Source organism: Sminthopsis crassicaudata, chromosome X, assembly GCF_048593235.1.
Source record: "Sminthopsis crassicaudata isolate SCR6 chromosome X, ASM4859323v1, whole genome shotgun sequence".
NCBI lineage: Eukaryota > Metazoa > Chordata > Mammalia > Dasyuromorphia > Dasyuridae > Sminthopsis > Sminthopsis crassicaudata.
In genome coordinates, this window is record NC_133623.1 from 3,124,985 (window position 1) to 3,137,492 (window position 12,508).

The window sequence follows — 12,508 nt, forward strand, 5'->3', positions numbered from 1 at the left end:
GATCTCTTTGGGAGACAAGCCCAGTAGAAACACTGCTGGGTTAGGCACAGGTTGATAACTTTTTAGGCAGAGTTCCAAATTGCTCTCTGGGAGAGAAATTTTATAGCAAGTTTCTCTAATAAAGCCCTCGTTTCTCAAGTAAATAGGAAACTGAATTAAATTTATAAAAATAAGAGCCCCAATTGATAAATGGTCAAAAGATAATAATCAGGCCCCTTTTCAGAAAGAAAAGTCAAAGCTATCAATAATCACCTAGAAATGCTCTTAATCACTACTGATTAGAGAAATACAAATGAAAAGTAGTGGGATAAAGCAGCATCAGTGGGCCTCAAAGCACCATAAGTGGGCCTTAAAGCCCCTCATTTCTCAATAGGAAACTGAGCCGATTTTATAAAAATAAGAGCCATTCCCCAATTGATAAATGGTCAAAAGATATGATCAGGCCCCTTTTCAGAAAGAAAAGTCAAAGCTATCAATAGTCACATAGAAATGCTCTTAATCACTACTGATTAGAGAAATACAAATTAAAACAAGTGGGATACCTCCTCGCAATCAGATTGGCCAACATGACAAAAGGAACATGGCATGTTGGAAGAGATGTGGAAAATGTGGGACACTACTGCATTGTTCATGGAACTGTGAACTAGTCCAACCGTTCCAGAGAATAATTTGGAACTAAGCCTCCAAAAGTTATAAATTGGATATTCTGACCCAGTACCCCAAAGAGATAAGGGAAAAGGGGCTTATTTGTACACAGATGTGTCTAAGCAGCTCTTCTTGTGGTGGTGAGAAATTGAACATTGAGAGGATGCCCATCAGTCGGGAGATGGCTGAACAAGTTATGGTATAGGTTTTGTCCCTCGTTCTTGAAGAGGAGCAAAACGATATCACTGTGCTGTGGTCAAAGTACAATGTGTCCACTGTGACTAATCAAACCAGTATGCGCTTGGAAAGCTCTACCATCAGTCAAGCACAAATAGTCCAGATGAACAATTGGAAGAGAGCTGGCTCTAAATGTGCACATCTCATGTTTCACAGAGTACAGCATCTTCTTTGATGAGGGCACACCATACTGGACGGTGCCGTACCAGTACCTCCCGTGTCCTGCAATTGATTCCAGAGTACTTCAGACAGACCCTGAGAGAATCACTTCTATCCCCCCCCCCCCCCCCCCTGCCTAGTGTGAGTTCTCCGAAAAAAATAGTGTTTGGGGCAAAGATACTTTTGGCATTTGTATCACGTGGCCAGCCCGCCAGAGTTGCCCTCTGTCCAGTAGAGCTGGAATGCTTGACAGCTCAGCTCAAGAAGTGCCCGGTACCTTATCTCACTAGGTGACCTTCGGAATGTTCCTAAGACGAATCAAATGTAAGCGATTCGCCTCCCTGCCATGGCTCTGGCATGGTTTCATGGGCATGCAGCAATCACATCAGCACAATGGCTCTGAAGACTCTCAGTCTGGGGGTCGGTCCAACACCTCTCCTCCCACACTTTCCTCCCGAGCCTCCTGAACACTGAGTCAGCTCTGCTCATGCATTTTCCCAAGGAAAAGTCCAAGCTATCAGTAGTCACATAAAAGAATACTCTGAATCACTACTGATTAGAGAAATACAAATTAAAGCAAGTGAGATACCAGTTCACGCTTAATCAGCTTGGCTAACATGGCAGAAAAGGAAAGTGAGATGTGGAAAGTTTCCCTTGGTTTGGGAGGGGGCAGGGAGGTTTGGGGGGGTTGCAAGGCAATTGGGATTGACAGTGGCCATGGACACACCAGGTGCTCCTGACTCCAGGGCCAGGTCTCTATCCACTGCGCCATCCAGCTGCCCCAACACTAATGTATTGGGGGTTTTTGTTTGTTTTTTATTATTATAGCTTTTTATTTAGCAGATCTATGCATGGGTGATTTTTCAGCATTGACGATTGCCAAACCTTTTGTTCCAACTTTTTCCCTTTCCCCTCTCCCCTTCCCCCTGATGGCAGGTTGAACAATACCTGGTAAATATGTTAAAGTATGAGTTAAATACAATATATGTAGACATGTTCATACAGTTATTTTGTTGTACAAAAAGTACCATGCTTTGAAATAGTGTACACTTAGCCTATGAAGGAACTCAAAAATATAGGCGGACAAAAAGAGGGATTGGGCATTCTATGGAGTGGTCCATAGTAATCTCCCAGAGTTCTTTCGCTGGGTGTAGCTGGGACAGTTCATTCTTGAACAAGTGGAACTGATTGGGTTCATCTCATTGTTGAAGAGCACTAATGTATTCGGGAAAATCTGGGAAGACTTACAAGAACTGATGTGAAGTGAGCAGAACTAGGAGAGAACATGGCTCTGCTCCCTTCCCTCAGCCTCAGTTCCTGTCTGTCTCTCCAGGCCTCTGTGAAATCCTCCTGCTGATCTTTTCTTCCAGAACAACAATATTCCCTAACACTCCTATACTGTCACTTATTCTCCAATTGATGGGCCTCCAGTTTCCAATTTCTTGCCGCTACAAACATGTGGGTCCTTTCCCCTTTTATGATCTCTTTGGGACATGGGCCCAGCAGTTACACTGCTGCATCCAAGGATGCCCTTTGGGTAGAGCTTCCAATTGCTCTCCAGAGTGGTTGGATCAGTTCACAAGTGCACTAGCTACTTTTCAGTGCCCCAGTTTCCCCCATCCCCCCAACGTCCATCCTTCTCTTTTCCTGTCATCTTAGCCAAGCTGAGAGGTGTGTAGGGGGACTTCAGAGCCACCTTAATTCACATTTCCCTGATCTATAGTGATCCAGAGCATTTTCTCATATGACTCGGGATGGCTTTCATTTCTTCATCTGCAAATTGTTCCCATGATTCCGCTTTCTCAACATGGCCAATGTGGCAATCTGATTAAGATGACTGTATGTGTTGAATCAGTTGTCTTGGGGAGGGCGGGGAGGGGGGGGACTCAAAACCTTATAAAAGGGAATGTTGAAAACTAGCTTTAAGTGTAATTGGAAAAATAAAGTACTAATGAGTGTGTGGGGGGGTTTCCAAATGGATTGACCTAGGGATGCTCTCCAGGCTCCAGGCTCCTTCCTGCTCTATGGGGCAGCTTCCCAAGTCCTGCTCTGAAGGGCGCTCGGCTAGCCCCCTGGAAGCTAAGGGGGCGTTGGACGGCCGGCGGACTCCAATGAGGCCGAGGGGCCGGCGTGGGCCAGCCCCTGCCGGCAAGCAGTCAGATGCTCTGCATTTTAATGGGGAAGGAAAGAGGGGAGCCTCCCAAGCTGCCAGCCTGGGCCTCCCGGGACACAATAGGAGCGGGAAGGGGGGCTGGGCCCTGGCACCCGGCAGGGCTTCTTCTCTCAGCTCCAAGTGCCGCCGGGATAGATGGAGACTGTGAACCTTCCCATCCCCAGAGCAGCTCTGCCCCCTTCCCAACGCCGGCCCTAGCTTCTGCTTGGAGGGCACTGCTCCGGCACCTGCGGCAGAAGCGCCCTTTTGCAAGGTCCGGGGGACCCTTTGCCGCCTTTACCAGCTTTCTGACCCTCTAGAGACGTGCTTCAGTGGGAGGAGGAGGGGAGACAGGCCTCAGAAACAACTGTTTCGGAGCAGGTACGGGCCGGGGGCTGGGCCGGGGGCAGGGCCCGGATCTGAGCCGCAGGTTCTGGATGGGTGCGGGAGGGGGGGGGGGCAGAGAGCCTGGAGGAGGGGAATGGAAGCTGGCCCTCGATTTTCTCAAGGGAGATTCCAGACCGCCAGGCATGCCCATCAGCCCCGGCCTCCTCCCTGCCCCCTGCCCTCTGCCCCTCCTTTCATTGTAAGTTGCAAAAGTTGTGGCCTCCTCCCCCAGCCTCAGCCTCCCCCTCTTCAGCCAGCCCTGGGCTCCTGGAGGCAGGACAAAGCCCCGGCCCCCACAGGGGACCCGAGGGGAGGAGAAAAGGGGAGGCAGCAGCACAAAAGCATTCCTCGGGCAGCCGGGAGTCCCATGACCACTGGCACAGGACAGCCAGGGGGCCGGCAGGAGGACCCCCGCTCCTCCTTCCCCGCGGGCGCATCCTCCGCCTCCCTCCTCCGCTCCCTCGGCCTCCGACCTCCGCAGCGCCTCATTGCCCACTCCTTCCCCCGGGGCTGTGCAGGCGGGCTGGGCGCCCGCTGACCCGAGCCGTGACCTGCCCGGCAGCCTGTAGGCGACAAGAGCGTAGCTACCTGTGACTTGGGGGAGCTGGGAGGAGGAGGGGGAAGAGCCCAAGGAGGAGGAGGAGGAAGAGAAGCAGAAGGTAGTGGGGCTGGCGGCTGCGGCTCCCGCAGGAGACGGACGCCTTCGGATTGAGGAGCCGGGAACGTGAGCGCGCGCCTGGGGCTCGTGTGCGCGCGTGTCTCTGTGTGCCGGGACCAGGTGTGAGGCTGGAGGCGCGGGCTGGGGATGGCCGGGGGCTCCCGGCCGGAGGGGGACCGGCTGGAACCGGAGCGAGCGCCCGGCTCCCCGAGCCGCGCCTCCAGGACGGGCCCTCTTGGGACCCGGGGGGGGGTCCTTTGTAGAAGGAGCTGGAGACACGGGCTGGGGGGGACCGGGGTCCCGGGAGAGCTGGGGGCGCAAGAGGGGGGGCAGAAGTCCGGGCTGGACCACGAGAGGCGCCGAGGGCTCTGAGGCGCGGGCGCTCTCCCGGCTCTCCTTCCAGTCTCCAACTTCCCCGGGAGAATTCCCGGGGGGGGGGGCACTTTCCGGGCCCCCGCTGTAGTCGCCTCCCCGCCCCCCTGAGGCGTGCGTCCCCTAGGACTGAGAGCTGGGGCCGGGCTGAAGCCGGCTTCTGTAGGAGTCCCCCCTCCCCCCCTCAGAAATATTGGCCCCAAGTTAGAGCTTCCCCCCCCAACACACCCTGCCCTGAAGCTTCGTGCACTCTGACCCGGGACCTAAGCTTATGGAAGGGTGGAGCCCCGGGGGAGGGCAGGGAAGCAGCCTCGGGACTGGCCTCGGCTGGGCTTAGGGGACCCCCCCAGCTCTCTGAGCAGGTACTGAGGGCGCCTTCCTGCGTCCGGACTGAGTGAGGAACCAGGACCCCCCCCAAGCCTCCCGCTTCCCCAGCCACCCCTGGTCAGCTGAGCCAGACTGGTCCTCGGCTTGCTTTGGTCCTGGCCAACGACCGCCGAGGTCTCGGGGAGAGGTGGCTCCCCTGGATGGAAGCCGCCTTAGCCCCGGGCCGGGCTTGCCCCAGCTTGCCAGGCTGAGTTGTCCTGCCCTAGTCCGTTGTACTTCAGCGTCTAGACTTGCCCCCCCCGCCCCACCCCCCACCCCCCTCCTGGAAGGAGAAGCAACTGCCAGCCAGCCCTTGGGGCTCCCGCCTCTGCCCCGCCCGCCTTCCCTGCTGTTCCCCTGCCCCGCATCCCAGGACTCGGGGCTGACCGAGCTCGTCCCCTCACCCACGCGCGGCAGAGGCCGGGGTGTCCCGGTGTCCTGAGACAGGGGGCAGGCCAAGGAGATGCCCCTGACAGATTAGGGTCCCTCCCCTAGGAGCGATCTGGGCCTTGGTCATGGCGAAGTCCGACTGCTTCTCCCTGTGGGCCCGCTGCCTCCTCAGCCTGTACAGCTGCTACTGGAGGAAACACGCCAAGGAGAAAATTCCGACCAGCAAGGTGTCCTAAAGGGGGGGAGGCTGGGGGGGGGCACCGGGACCACAGGGGGCCAGGATGCGCGGTCATGCTTCCAACGTGGTGGGGGCCCCCTGGGGCCGCGGGGCTGACCCACTCTGTCCTGCCCCTTTGCAGGGCGACTGTTTCTGGTTCGGCGTCCTGGCCGTGGCCTTCCTGCTCTCGCTGGGCTGGCTGTACATCGGGCTTGTTCTGCTCAATGATCTCCACAATTTCAATGAGTGTGTCCTGGACCTGCCTAATTCCCAAACTCTAGGCGTGCGCGCAAACCCCCACATGCTCTAGGCACAGGCTCACACGCACACCCTGCACGCACACCCTGCACGCACAGCTTTGCACACACACTCCCAAGTTTCCTCCGCCAGTCCCACCCAGTTCCCACTCTTTAATAAGCCGAGTCCCCCAGAGACCTTCCCCCCCCCAAAGACCTCAGCTGTACCCCGTTCCTAGCCCCGCCCCCTTGCCCCACCTGCATACCCCCACCAGGGCCAAGCCAGCCCTTTCCTTGTTGGGTAACTTCCTTGCCCCTTCCCCTCCAGGTTCCTGTTCCGGCACTGGGGCCACTGGCTGGATTGGTCCCTGGTGCTGCTGCCCGTCGCCTCCGTGCTGGTTACGTATTCCACCCTGCTGCTGGTAGGTCCCAGCTCCAGTCCGTGCCCCCGGCCCCTCCTCTTGTTTCACAGGTCAGCGGGCCCAGTGGTCGCCAAAGTCCATTAGAGCACCTAGGCCAGCTCTTGTCAATTTACAGAAAAGGAAACTGAGTCTCAAAGAGGAGGAGGGGCTTGGCCAAGGCCACTCTGGGGTCCGTGAGAGCCCAGTTCTCCTCTCACTGCTCCTGTCCCCTCTTCCCCCAGCTCTTGGCCCTATTCCTTCATCTGTGTGGGCAGCCCCTGCACCTGCACTGGCTTCACAAGGTGAGTAAGGGCCCGGGGTGCCAGGGCTGAGATGGAGATGGCAGGGACGCCGCTCTCCCCTCCACCACGGATGGCAGTCACGCTGCTTTTGTTCCAGGGGCTGCTGTCGCTGACTGTGCTGCTGGTGGTTGCTGCCCTGGTGGGGCTGGAAATCCAGTGGCAGGAGGAATGGAAGAGCCTTCACCTGTCCTTGCAGGTGACAAGACAATCTACCCCCCACTTATCAGAGTCTCTCTTGGCCCCCATTGGTTGGTTCAATCTACTCCCCCCCCATTTGTCAGTTGCTCTTGGCCCCCATTGGTTGGTTCAATCTACCCTTCACTTATCAGAGTCACTCTTGGTCCCCATTGGTTGGTTCAATCTACCCCTCACTTATCAGAGTCTCTCTCGGCCCCCACTGGATGGGGCAGTCTCCCTGGGCATCCCCCAGGGAGGAGGAAGTCCCCACAATGGATCACCTTGGGCTCCCTAAAACCATAGGAGGCGCCAGGCTCCAAAGGGAGAGAAAGGAGGTGGGAGATTGGGGGTTTCTAGTGGGGCACCCGCTCCTCATTCCTTACTTCCCCCTAGGCCACAGCCCCGTTTCTGCATCTGGGAGCAGTGGTTGCGATCACCCTCCTGGCCTGGCCAGTGGCCGACGCCTTCTACAGGGCTCAGAAAAGAGGTACCAGCCCCGGGCTTCCCATCTTGCCGTGGCCCCGCCCCCCACCCGCCATCCCGCCATAGCTCCTCTTTCCCTACAGATCTTAAGGTGCTGCTGCTGCTCCTGTTCATTGGGGCGGCCCTGGGCATCTACCTGGCCCCACTGGGCATCTCATCACCCTGTCTAATGGAGTACAACCACCTTCCCCAGAAGCCCAAGCTCGTGGGGCACCGAGGGGCTCCCATGGTGAGCCAGCACCGGGGGGGAAAGGGAGGGGAGGGAGGAAAGACCCCCCCCCCAGTACTCCCCTCCCCCCATGCATGTCCCCTCTGACACAAGCTCACCCGCTTGGCTTCCCAGCTGGCCCCCGAGAACACACTGATGTCCCTCCGGAAGACCGCCGAGTGCGGGGCTTCGGTGTTTGAGACCGACGTGATGATCAGGTGAGGGAAGTCACGGGGAGAGAGGGAGGGAGAGAGGGTGACTATGGCGTGGGGGAGGAGGCCGGGCCTCCCGCAACATGCCCTGTGCCTCCAGCTCTGACGGAGTGCCCTTCCTGATGCACGATGAATGTCTGGGGAGAACCACGAATGTGGCTTCTGTGTTCCCCACCCAAGCTGCCAGACACAGCACCGACTTCTCCTGGGCCGAACTGAAACAGTTAAATGCAGGGACCTGGTTCCTGGAGGTGAGGAGGTGACCTCTGGGGGGGAGGCTGACGGAGGGTCAGCTAAGAGTGGCCCCTGCTCCGGCAGCTTTGCCCAGGGAACTCAAGGGGCCCAGGTTTCAGTCTCAAATGTACTAAGAGTTCAGGCCCTGTTCTATTCTTCCTGGGGCCTCTGTTTCCCAATGTGTAAAGTGAGTGGAATGATTCTCTAAAATTCAGCGATTGAGCTACGCCTCCCGTGTCCCACTCTAGAGGCAGCCATTCTGGGAGTCCAAGAAGCTGTCGGATGCTGACCAGCAGGAAGCCCAGAACCAGACGGTGCCGTCACTGAGGGAGCTGCTGCTGGCAGCTGCCCCCCTCAATCTCTCCGTCATGTTTGACTTGCGCCGACCCCCGCTGAACCACACATACCACCACACCTTCATCAACTGCACCCTGGATGCCGTGCTGAGTGCCGGGGTGCCCCAGGCCATGGTGATATATCTGGGATCCCTGCCTCCTGACCCCTAGCTTGGGCTCCCCCTGTGACCATGTCCTGGCCACGACGGGAGTTGTGGTTTGGAGACCCCGACCTCCCGCCCCCGGGGATCCCATCCCACCCCCATGGCCTTGGCCACGGTGACGCTCCACATTCTCTGCCCCCCAAAACCCCCCCAAACTCCAGGTGCTCTGGCTGCCAGATGAAGAACGGGCTGAGGTACAACTCCGGGCGCCCGACCTTCGCCAGGTGTACGGGTATCGAAAGGAGAACAGGACTGAGCGGCCCCAACGCCTCAACCTCCCTTACCAGGACATCCCACTGACAGACATCAAGTGAGCATGAGGAAAAAGGGGGAGCTGTTCAGGAAAGCCTGGGGATGGGTACCTGTGAGGCTTCCCTCCTGGAGCCGAGTCTGGGGGAGGAAGAGTAAGGGGGAGCACGGTATGGCGGCGGGTTGGCTAGAGCCATCCCCTTCATTAATGGATATTTTCCAAGGGGCAAACCTTTGGTAGACACTGCCAAAGAGAAATCCGGCCCTCTTCCAGGCCTTCGGCTAGTCCGACAGCCTGGTTCCTCAGAAGCAGACAGGAAAAGCGACTTGCCCAAAGCCCTGGAAGTGGTTAGTGGGGGGATTTGAGTCCCAGCTCTCCCTACTGTCCTGCACTGTCTCATAGGAAGAGCTGGACAGAGAGGGGCATGGTGACGTGGGTTAAAAGATAACCCCCATTTGGGAGCAACCACTTTAGGGATGGATGTTCCTGCCTCTGGGAAAATGGCAGTCCCCCCTGGGGACTGAGCTCCAATCTCTGGCCGCCATAAGTGACCCCTAAGGAGATAATGTGGCCCAATGATAAGTCACTGACTTTATTGTGCTTCATTATTCAGTTGTCTGTGACCCTCGTTCCCCCATTCAGGGTTTCTCTTGGCAAAGATCTTGGAGCGGCTGGCCATTTTCTCATGTGGCTCATTTTACAGATGAGGAGTCTAAGGCAAACAGCATCAAATGACTTGCCCAGGGTCACGCAGCTTGGAAGTGTGTGAGGCCAAATTTACTCTGGGGAAGATGGGTCTCCCACACACCAAAGCTGGGGGCTCTATCCAGCACAGCACCCACTCACTGGCTTTGTATTCACGAAAACAAAGTTTGGCTAGGTGGCGACTCTAGAGTCATTTCTTTCCTGTCAAATGAGAAGCTCGAATTCAGGGGACCTTAAGGGCCCTTCTGGCTTGGATCGAAGATCCTACACTCTTGGGTCTTCTAACTTCAAAATGGGAATCGTGAATCCCATGTGTGTCCATTATGGCAGAGTCCCCTGTAGGAGCCGCCCCCTCGGGAGTCCAGGGAGACCCCCACTTTGCCCCTGGGGGCTTGCCTCCCCCTCACTTTGCTGGAGCTCCAAGATGAGTGCTAACAGTATGAGAGGAGAAAAGGAGGAGGAATAAGTGCTTACAGAGCACTTCCTGTCCTCCAGACTCTACGAAAGACATGAAGAGCAACATTTCACTTAAGCCTTGAACACCATTCCCTTATGTTTGCTCATTCTCTCCCCTTCCATGGCTCCCTCGCCACGGCTCCCTTCCCCACTGTCTAACAGCATGCTCCCTTCTCCCCCAGGCAGAAAAACAAAACAACCCCCAAACTTCCTTTGCCATCCCTTTGAGCTATCCTCTATCTGTCTTCCCTTTCACAGCTGAACCCTGGGACAGTTTTGCAGACATTTGCAGCCTGACTTCCACCCCCCTTCTCCCTTCTGCCCCATTTCTCTACGGTTGGTCACCCACTAAGTGCAATGGCCGGCTCTCTGTCCTCTTCCTCCTCTCCCTTTCGGAAGTTCGGGCCCAGCACACCTCGGGCTCCTACCTATTCCCTTGTCTCTAGGCTCCCTTGCAGGCCTCCTGCATCTGCCCGAGTACTTCTCACTTGCCTTGATTGGTTCATCACGAACCTCCTTCCCCCTGATTCTGGATGTTCACCCGGGCCCCCGTACGCCCTCCTTTGGCGGTCTCATCATTCCCCATGGGTCTGATTATTGTCATTTCTTCACCCAGGGCTAATCTTCAGTCCAGTCCTGAACTCCCAACCTCCCGCTGCCCATCTCCAACTCCGTGGCCACAGCCTGAGCTTGGGCTCTTTCCTCAGCTCCTCCCCATTTCCAGTGGGTCCGGCTCCAAACCTTGAGCTCTTTCCTCTCCATCACCCGCCCACTCTCCAGTTATTTGCCGGATCCTCTCAATTCTTCTTCCCTAACATCCCTTTTTCAAGTCAACTTCCCTCAATGCTATGGCCACCGGGCTTCCTCATTCTGGATGAGGGCAGGCTGCCCCGGTTGTCAGGATCTTTTCTCTGCATCCTTCCCACAGTGGCCAGTCTTCCCCAGGTGACCCCCCACTGCCCAAAGGAGGCGTCAGTAGCTGGTAGGATAAGTTGCCAGTTCTTTGGCCCGGCCTCGAAAATCCTCCTCCGGCCTCGGGTCACAATCCACATTGCTCCTTTCTGTAAACTATCTTTCATACTAGTTGTCATTTATCTGCCTCCCTGTGCCTGGAATGCCCTCACTCCTCAGGTGGAGGCTCTCAGAATCCCAGGCTTCCTTTGGGGCTCATCCTCTGGACCACCTCCTCCAAGAAGTCCATCCTGATTTCTTCGGGTGCTCTGTCCTTCAAATAACCCAGTACTGCCCTACCCGGGCACGGGTTGTATCACCATCCTGGCCTCCTTTGGATTTTGGAGTCCCATAGGTGCCAGTCTAAAAGAAGGGTTCTCAGAAGGGATCCACGGGGCCTGAAAGTTAGGGTGCCCCCGGGTTGTTGATGGAGAGCAGATGATGGGGAGCCATCGAAGGCTTTGGAGAATGTGAATGATGGGAGCTGAGATGTGGGCACATTTAGGTGGCAACTTGGATTAAAGGGGCAGAGATTAGAGGCAGGGAGTCCACGGAATAGGATGCTGTAGTTCTGCAGTGAGAGGTAATGAGATCCCAGATCAAGAGTGGATGCAAAAAAGGAGAACACACAAGAGATGTTATGAGGGGAAAACCGATGGGAGGTGGCGACTCATGGAGGGTCGTGAGGGAAGGAGTGGAGGATGACTGGGCTTTCAAGTGTAGGGGATTGGGTGAATGGATGGTGCTTCTAGGAACCCACAGAGGGAGCTGGGGAGGAGGAAGCGGGCTTGGAGGGAAAGCTACCGAGTCCTGCTAGGAAGATGTTGGGGCCGAGCTGCGGCCGGCCAGAGGCACCAAACTTTAGAGGTCGGGGGGGCGGTCGTCCTGCTCCGTGGAGTCCACGGCCCACGGGACCCTGTTCTTTCTCTGTGGCACCCACAGGCTCCTGCAGCGTGACAATATCTCCGTGAACCTGTTTGTGGTGAACAAGCCCTGGCTCTTCTCCCTGTTCTGGTGTGCCGGGGCTAGCTCGGTCACCACCAACGCCTGCCAGCTGCTGCAGCAGCTGCCCCATCCCGTCTGGCTCATCGTAAGGACTGTTGGCTTCCCTCTCTATCCACCCCCTCTACTGCCATCATTGCCTTCTGTTAACCCTTAACCCTTGCTCTTGCGGCCCCCCCCAAAAGCATCCAGCAGGGGAAGGCTCACTCCTAAATGTCTCTACAGCCTCCCAGAACCTACCTGATGATCTGGACTGTCTCGGACTGTGTCTCTGCCCTGCTGCTCCTCTGGATCTTCTTCCTACAGGGGTGAGTGCCCCTCCGTACCCCTCCACCTCCGTGACGTCATGGAAACAAGGCCTAGGTGCTGCCAGGGCTTGGAGCCCCTCAGGCCCTTGTCCCCGTGACTGGGAAGCCTCCAGATAGGGAGCGCTATGGGGAGGGGGGGAAGATCAAGCCACGTGAACTGACGGAGCAACCCTTCCCTCCATAAAGGAAATGTGCCAAGGAGAGAAAGCAGGCCGGTAAGAGCTCGGGTGTTACCCATTTGTCGGCTCCTCGGCTTCCATGTTGCCCTCCCGATCCCGACCGTCCCCTCCAACCTCCATGCTCATGCTCCCTGTATTCCTCCAGTCTCAGAGACTGCTGTGCTGCTCACCAAGATCAACAACTTGCTGGAATGAGGGAGGAGGCCCTTGATCCCCAAGCCTACCCCCTCTATAGCCTGAGGATTTCCTGCTTCCACTGGGTGGGACCAGTGACCCCAAGATGCTTCTGCCGGAGCGCCAATGTCTGGAGTAGTCGGAATCC

At 56.7% G+C, this 12,508-nt stretch overlaps 1 protein-coding gene across 4 annotated transcripts; it reads left to right on the forward strand.

Annotated features, from left to right (window-relative positions):
- The first annotated feature begins 3,281 nt into the window (after positions 1-3,281).
- Positions 3,282-12,508, forward strand: GDPD2 (glycerophosphodiester phosphodiesterase domain containing 2). Of its 4 annotated transcripts, none has more exons than XM_074277515.1 (16): positions 3,282-3,574; positions 5,472-5,593; positions 5,726-5,829; positions 6,148-6,241; positions 6,463-6,522; positions 6,620-6,718; positions 7,093-7,186; positions 7,266-7,411; positions 7,526-7,608; positions 7,703-7,853; positions 8,085-8,306; positions 8,497-8,645; positions 11,640-11,787; positions 11,925-12,007; positions 12,194-12,222; positions 12,332-12,508. In XM_074277515.1, exons 2-16 carry the CDS (start codon positions 5,492-5,494, stop codon positions 12,379-12,381), a joined length of 1,614 nt encoding a protein of 537 aa, XP_074133616.1. In that variant the 5' UTR covers positions 3,282-3,574; positions 5,472-5,491; the 3' UTR covers positions 12,382-12,508. The 4 variants fall into 4 exon arrangements, with proteins under 4 accessions (XP_074133616.1, XP_074133618.1, XP_074133615.1 ...); XM_074277514.1 differs by lacking the exon at positions 3,282-3,574 and adding an exon at positions 3,887-4,358; XM_074277517.1 differs by lacking the exon at positions 12,194-12,222 and having other exon boundaries at positions 11,925-12,021.